Source organism: Aethalodelphis obliquidens, unplaced genomic scaffold (assembly GCF_003676395.1).
Source record: "Aethalodelphis obliquidens isolate GAN/ISIS:26980383/991018 unplaced genomic scaffold, ASM367639v1 scaffold32, whole genome shotgun sequence".
Taxonomy (NCBI): Eukaryota; Metazoa; Chordata; class Mammalia; order Artiodactyla; family Delphinidae; genus Aethalodelphis; species Aethalodelphis obliquidens.
This window is the reverse complement of record NW_020837976.1, coordinates 11,397,737-11,406,005: the sequence shown is the minus strand read 5'-3', so window position 1 is coordinate 11,406,005 and position 8,269 is coordinate 11,397,737. Positions and strand designations below refer to the sequence as shown.

At 37.1% G+C, this 8,269-nt stretch overlaps 1 protein-coding gene across 1 annotated transcript in view; it reads right to left on the bottom strand.

Annotated features, from left to right (window-relative positions):
- ASXL3 (ASXL transcriptional regulator 3) overlaps positions 1–7,251 on the bottom strand; it is a 141,117-nt gene extending 133,866 nt beyond the window's left edge. Inside the window, exon 1 of the mRNA XM_027127702.1 lies at positions 7,175–7,251. Coding sequence (XP_026983503.1) covers positions 7,175–7,230 — 56 coding nt within the window. The 5' untranslated portion in view covers positions 7,231–7,251. The remainder of the gene's footprint in view (positions 1–7,174) is intronic.
- Positions 7,252–8,269: the final 1,018 nt, after the last annotated feature.

The window sequence follows — 8,269 nt, the reverse complement described above, 5'->3', positions numbered from 1 at the left end:
TCTCTCTCTCTCTCTCTCTCTCTCTCTCTCTCTCCCTCCCTCTCTTCATGAATGTCTCGTGGGCTCCACTTCTACTTTCCAAATTATGAAAAGATTATGGGGGAGATTCCACAGCAAAAGGCAAGTACAGTTGACCCCTGAGCAACATGGGAGTTAATTTGCATATAATTTATTGTCAGCCTTTCATATTTGTGGTTCCTCCACGTCTGCAGATTCATCCAACCACAGACTGTGTAGTACTGTAGGATTTACTATTGAAAAATATTCGTGTATAAGTGGACCCACAAATTTCAAAATCCCAAGTTGCTCAAGGGTCAGCTGTAGTCAACTGTGGCCCCAACATCAGATGCTTGACTACAAAGGCTTTCAAGTTGCCCAAGTCCAGGTTGATTAGGGTTGTGCTGAGGGGCTGAAATCTGACCTTGTAGGGTAATATTTCACACAATTATTTTCTAACTCAGAGAATGCTTTCACAGTAATATATCACCTTATCATCCCCGAAGAATTACCTCAATCACTATGTCACTATAAAAAAAAGTAACTTTAAGTTCAAAAAAAGTTTAATTATGATACATCAGTTGCTTTTTAAACAATTAGTGATATCTATGTATAAATTATGAATACTTATTTAATCAGTTTTATACCATTTAATTTAAAACTAATTAATTATACACAAAGCATATAATACTAACAAAGAACATTTTAAGTGACATATTTTGGGAAGAACCAAATGTGTATAAAAATGACCAGATTGGAAATTCCAAATCTCATCTAAATGTAAGGTATAATGTATGCATTCACCATTCACATCATAAACGCTACATAATCAGAATATCACGCATTTATTCACATACCATGTGACTAGGAAAAAAGTACATGCTTGATTTCCTCTAATTATATCCAAACATACAACTGACAATAGCTTTTGATTCATAGCTTATTAGGCACAATATATTCTCTGGGATATTTTGAACTATCAGTTAAAAAATGCTACTATAAATGGGGTAATGTTTGTTTGAGAAAAAAATAGATTTAAAAAGCGGGAGACCAGGTTTAAAGAGACCAGATAAGAAGATACTGCATTAATCTAGTTGAAAAATTTTAAGTGCAAAGAATAAATGGCAAAGAGTAGGGATTCAGAGAAAGAAAGATGTAGTTAGGACACAGAATTAACACTACACAAGAGCCAACTGGCCATGGGGGCGGGATGGGAGAAGAGAGTTAGGAATGACCCTGATTGAGATTTCTAATCTGAGTAATGACAAGTAAAAGTTTATGTCAACCAAGAGATAAATTATTCTAAAGGCTTGCTTACACACACTCATGTATACACACCTACTATACACACATAAATACATGCAGATTCCCCTATAATTCTGGTTAATAACACCATTGTTTCATTCATCCCTCTCTAAGGATGAATCCCTCACACCATTTATACAATGAGAAAATTAGACGTTAGCAAATGGCAAGGATGACACCATGAGTTAACACTGTAATTCTAAAATGCCCCAACACAAACAAACGAGACCACAGTTTCAGTATGAAAGAAGCAATGGGAACATGGAGTCTGGAGATAAGAATTGATTTTGCAGTTGAAATTATTTGTGTTTCTTTCTTATCTTTAGACAAAACATTTCAGCAGCGAGAAAGAATCATCTCCTAAAGTGCTAATTAGAAACGTAAATCTCACCAAGAGAAATGCCAAGAAATTTTATTGTTTGTCACTATACATGGTAATGGAATTTTCTGACAGTTTATCCCCCTAGAAAAATCTTTAACAAACCACAGTACAAAGTGGAGATCCTAATTTCAGCATATCATGACAGAGACTGCAAAACAGAAATCATGAAAGACCTTAAGACAAGTAGCTTAAAACACATTTATTCTAAGAATTACCAGGGGAATAAAAAGTTCTCATTGATACCGGCATAATTACAAAATCTTGGGTTGTCAAGCGCATGCTCCACATTGCAAAATCAAAAATATGTCAACGAATAATACCAAGCACGAGAGAGATTGTTTATAAGCCTTTTCAAATGTCCCTACTGTGATATGTAATTATAGATTGCTGCTCTATAAATGGTCAATGAAATCTAACATATATTATTTTTAAAGTAAGGCATCTATAGTATTGTAAAAGTGTACCTTATAAATATTGCCCTGCCCCCAACCCAACAGAGGGTTTTTTAATTGCTCTGCGATATTTTGGCCTTTATTTCGTGACTGCCTCACCTCCATTAGAAAGCAATTTACCTATTATCAAGTAATATGACAACTATATCACAATTCTTGCTACATTAATAACGGGTATCCTGTGATAATAATGCCCGGCACATAAGAAATTATCCCCACTGATAAATGGCTGCTCTGCTCTTGCTAGGTAAGTGCTACAGACCTCACTCCTGGACCTTGCTGCCCCGGGTGTGTCACTAAAACAGAGCACATATTTCTTTGAAAGCATCACTTCAAAAATTACATGAGCAGAGAAAAACATATCCTCAGGCATCAAAACTCCCTCAGTCCTCTTTGTAAAGGAATTATAACTTCTGAATAAGCAAACCAAAACCAGAAAGGCAGAATTAGGACAACCCCCAGAGTCCTTCTCTTTTTCTATGGACATATGTTTAATTACTGCAGACAAGGCTATAGTCTACAGTAGCACCCTCTCTCCCTGAGGAAGTGGGAATGTTTAGCCAAGCAGTCCAAACAGGCGTATCAAATATCCATCCATAAAAGCCGCAGTCTGGAATATGCACGTTTCTATCCTCTCTATGCAAGCAACACGGTTCTTTGATTGATTATAAGATTCTGATCATCTGAAACGCCTTCCAAATAGCAGTGTCTTATCAGTCGTTGACAACTCATAAACACAAAGTAACAGAAGCCTGGAAACACTCAGAATCAGTAAAGCAAGTACAATATAGAGGGACCAGAATAAAATTATATTGACAAAAATCTTCTATCTTATTATATAGCAGGGAATTAAAACTTACCAAATATATTTTTATTTAAAAAATTTCTAGGAAATCATGCCATGCTCATATTATTAATTTTTTCCCAACAAAAGCCATATGTCCTTCTGACAATTTATTTTATCTATATACCTTTTTGTAAACCACACAGAGAGTACTTATTTCAGTCTGGCTTTTCCAAATAGAGTCTAATCATATACTACACATTTCATCAATAACTTGAAGAAGATACACAGAACATGATATAAAAAGCTGTCCTCGTTTTATCCTGTCTACATGAAAATTATGCAATCTAAAGTGTCACTGGAAAAGAGGAAAAGGTACCATAAAATGTCAAGAATTTTATCTCAGTCAAATAAAGTAACAATATCACATACACTGAACACATTCAAATACTCGTATCAGCTTTGCCAAAATTATTGCTTTAATTTTTATTGTAAGTTACAAGTTTAAACCAGAGGCACCTACGGTGTATGAAAACAGGCAACAGCACAATAACCTTCCTCAAGTTCATAGCTAATCTGCCAGACGCTATTGGCATGCATCTGTTTAATGGAATTCCCACAAAGCTGGTAGATTCCTTTTGATTAAAACAAACAATTAAAAATAGGATGAAAAATACAACTTGTAATGTTAAAAAGAAGCTTCTAACTCTAAATGCAAGACAAAAATCATCACTAAGGACCAGCAAGTTAACATCTTGAGGAAGATTATTTACTCAACAAATATTTACTGAGTATCTTCTGAGTGCCAGGAGTGTTGGGTACCCTGCCCTTAAGGAGCTCACAGACCAGTGGGAAGACAAACAAGGACAAATTTACAGTCCAGTGAGGTCAGTGTTACAGGAGATCTGCCTGACACACAGAATGAAGGGCCACCACCCCCCTCAACCCAGTATTTGAAACAAATGGTGTTATTTTATTTTTTATTTTTTTGTGCGGTACGCGGGCCTCACTGTTGTGGCCTCTTCCATTGCGGAGCACAGGCTCCGGATGCGCAGGCTCAGTGGCCATGGCTCACGGGCCTAGCCGCTCCGCGGCATGTGGGATCTTCCCGGACCAGGGCACGAACCCGTGTCCCCTGCATCAGCAGGCAGACTCTCAACCACTGCGCCACCAGGGAAGCCCCAAATGGTGTTATTTTAAAACAAATGGCATTGGAATGATGATGGATAAGGGGCCAATCTTCTCTTTTCCAGAAATGCCAGGCACAGTGGTGGACTGTTTGGGGGAGGGTCACTAACATGACCTCTCATTCATAGAGACCACTGGAAGGTTATGGACACATCAGTAACTTTCACATTCACTCCCCTACAGTTAATCAGGCATATCTGAAAGCCTGCACATCTTGAAAAACACATCATTAATAAACATCTAGAAATGAAACAGCTATGTTTGACCTTATGATGATGGAATTTCTAAATGTAACTTTACTTAAGATACAGTTACACTTAATTTACTCAGCTACCATAAATACCTGGAAAACATTTAAGAATTTGGAAGGTAGCAAAAGAGTACATTAAGTAGGCAAAATAAATGTCAGAATCTGCTCCCTAAAGCAATACACACAACAGGTAGGAAAGCTGAAACTCACTCAGAATCTACATACTACTTTTATTTTTTTACCTATTTTTTTATTAGGGTACAGTTGTTTTACAATGTTGTGTTAGTTTCTACTGTACAGCGAAGTGGAATTCCCTGTGCTATACAGCAGGTTCTTATTAGTTATCTATTTTATACATACTAGTGTATATACGTCAATCCCAATCTCCCAATTTATCCCACCCTCCCACTATTTTCATTTTAGAGATGAGTCTAATAAGCAAACTAGACAACAAGGGGAGAGTAGTCACAGATATACCAGCCATAAGTAACTGTCACAACTGACAGGAGGGAGAATTCAAAGAAACAGAAAGAAATGAGAACATAAAATGCATATTCCGGAGCCCTTTGCACAGAGCTGATTTTACAGAGTAGAACTTAAAACAGAACTATGGTCTCTTTCTTTGCCTGGTCCCTTTCCTGTTTAACTTGTGAATTCCTTGCAGGTACTTTCAATAGTCCTATACGGGTTCATCAGTACTTGTAACAACAAACATTTTTTTTTTCTTCACAGGAGGACACAATAACGGGGGAGGGGATGAAGAGGGAGGGTTGTATTTAGAGGAATAGGGTATGTTTTCCTTTTCAATGTTCTTACTCTTTAAAGAAGCTGCTTTGTGTTTTGTTTGTTAACATATACTTAAAGCCCTTTAACATACCATTCTGGGAAGACCAGCATCTTGAAAAAAATACGAAAAATGTTGTTACAATGATAAGTGTAATTAAGATGCTGTTAATGGCCATGGTACAGGGGTTTTATCTCTCAAGGTACATAATAGCTGATAGTGGCCTAGTCACTCCTCTGGAGAAGAATATCATGATGAACAAACTTCAAATGTCTGCTTATAGGAGAAGCTTTTTATGCCTGCATTCTCAGGTTCCTCTGGCTCAGAGCCCACATCTGACAGGAGCTGAGATCTCTAGATTTTTACCCCATTTTTTTCTTTTGGCTGTCGCACAACCATTTCCAGTGCTTTCTAAATGGCACAAATATTTTCAGGGTTTCTGACAGGCAGTAAGGGGAAAATTAATTTCCAGGTGTCCCCATTTTGTTCCCTAACTCCTCACACTGACGTCTGGCTTAGAAGCAAGGATCCCCTTGAATAGCGCTTAGGCTCTGTCGGCAACTTCCCTCCACAGTGTTACCTCCACGTTGTGGAGGAACAATGATTGCAAACAGGGTAGTTACATTAGCTCAGGCTCTTTCTTCAGAACAGGCAGAAACAGCCTCCAAAACAGAGATGAAAAACTGAGCCTAGGTATCCTCTACCCCACTAAATTGTGATGTTCATGGATCAAACTTGCAAGAGATGCATTTTAAACAGCTAGAAGCTGATGCGATTCACATGTTACAGTAATGGGAGTTACAGGTAATGCCAATTTTTTAGGAAAAGTTGGCCTCGGGAGGACCTTGATTTCTCTCAGCAGGTTCTATCTCAAGATCAGATTCAAAAGGTAACTCAGCAGATTGCATTTTCACCAAGCTGAGACCACTGCCTTCTCAATGGCTTATAGGTAGACAACTTCATACAATTAAAAAAAATTCACTCTATGTAACAAGGATGAGTAGATACACATGCGACAGCCCTATGGTTATTTTACCCTGTAACAAACTTTTTTTCCTCCTTGAGCAATATTTATATGACCCTAAACTGCTGGATAAAGCCAAAACTGTAGCCAAAATTCATCACTAAATAAAAATAATCATCATAGATAAAATATAGTATATCCATACAATAAAATATTATTTGGCAACAAAAAGAAATGAAGTACTGATTCATGCTACCACATGGATGGACCTTGAAAACATGATGCTAAGTGAAAGAAGCCAGTCACAAAAGGCTACATGGCGTATAGCTCCAATTATATGAAATGTCCAGAACAGGCAAAACCACAGACATAAAAAGTACATTACTGGCTGCTAGGGGCTGGAGGGAATAGGGAATTGGGAGCGACTGCTAAGGGGTATGGGGTTCCATCTCAGGGTGATGAAAATGTTCTAAACTTAGATAGCAGTAATGACTGCACAGCTTTGTGAATATACTGAAAACCAACGAATTGTACATTTTCAAAGGGCAAATTTTATGGTATATGACTATCTCAATAAAACTGTTATTTTTTTAAGGACTCAATAATTGATTAATGATGCTCCAAGTAGAGTAATTCTAAATACGAGGACTAAATTTTCAACCACATTCGTTGGCACTTTGAATTTTATCAGAGTGAGCTCATCTTATATCTTGCGATCTATCTATTAAGACTGTAAAACAGTTTCTCTTGCACTACTCACTTTCAGAAACAAAAGTCTCCTCTTACAAGAAAGAGAAAGATGAGTAACTCCAATTAGAGGCTAATTCACACAATGCTGCTCTTTGTTAATGAAGGACACTCTGTATCAATCTGTCTAAATTATTAAGCAAACAGGTAGTTCCAAGGAAATCTTGGGTCACCCAAATATTTGGTAGTCACAAAGGAATCTGCAGGTAGTTACTTAATTCACAATCATCTACAACATGAACATCTAGATACCCCTATTACTTTGCAATCAGTAGCAATTATTAATCAATGAAAACAGAAAATGTAAATATGAATACTGACCTTGTTTCTTTTAACCCTTCTTTCTGAATGACTTCCAATATCTGCTTTGCTGTCATTGGTGAGTTGGGGTGTTTTTCTAGTGCCTAAAAAAATAAAAATAAACGTAAGATTCCTAGATTACTGCATAGAAACATACAAGATGAAAATGTGTGTGAACCATGCAATGTTTCCTTAAAATTTTAAAAAGGCTGTTATGCCAAAATTAGGTTCCATCACACAGATCAGGTGTCCAAAGTGAGAACATAATTTTTTTTCTGGACATCTATGGCAATTTCTGCAACATATAGGGGTCATTCTGCAAAAATGTCACAAAGGCATACACACCAAAAAAAGAAATGTGAAACCTAAAAACACCAAGTTAATAAATGTATATAATTTCCTTTATTAAAAATTGCTGACATTTTATGGTTTAAGTCATGTTTTCAGGCTGTTAAAATGTTTCTTAAATTTCTAAGACCTTGGAAACATGAGCCTGAATACCACCAAGAGCAGAGAACAAAGTGCTGGTCAGAAATAACCTCACTGGATTCATATTTTGATCAACTTCTCTTGTATTAAAAAAAAATAAATAAAAACCCTTCATGGCCAAAATGGAAAAAAGCATACAGAAACCCAAGTATCTCATTACAGTGTGTTTTCCAGTTCAGCTCAGTTTCCTTTCTTTTGCCTTTTCCAATTCATTTCAAGTAAATCCCTTCCTCTTCCCATTCAGCCCATCTCAGCTTTATGAACTGAGTCCTATTCTCTTTCTCTCCCCTTCTGTCCTACTTATTTTTGAGTGGAAGTGAACTTTTTTAAACAAAGTATGGGGAATATATGGGACATAGTTAATTATTTCCACAGGCATTAGACCATCAGCCCTGGAAAGCAAGCCCCTTTTGTTTACCCAGGGACTTTACATGTCGTGAAATCCGTAAACAACGGTGCCCACACTGCTCACCAACAAGGTCTATAGGACCACCTCTGGGTACAAGAAACAAGTGTACACACATCTTCACAATGACTTCCTCCAAGGGTAGATGACACCTACTTAAATTTTCTGTACAGGAGCTTCTGCACAAGTCATGGTCCCCATGCAACTTAATAATTCTAGAG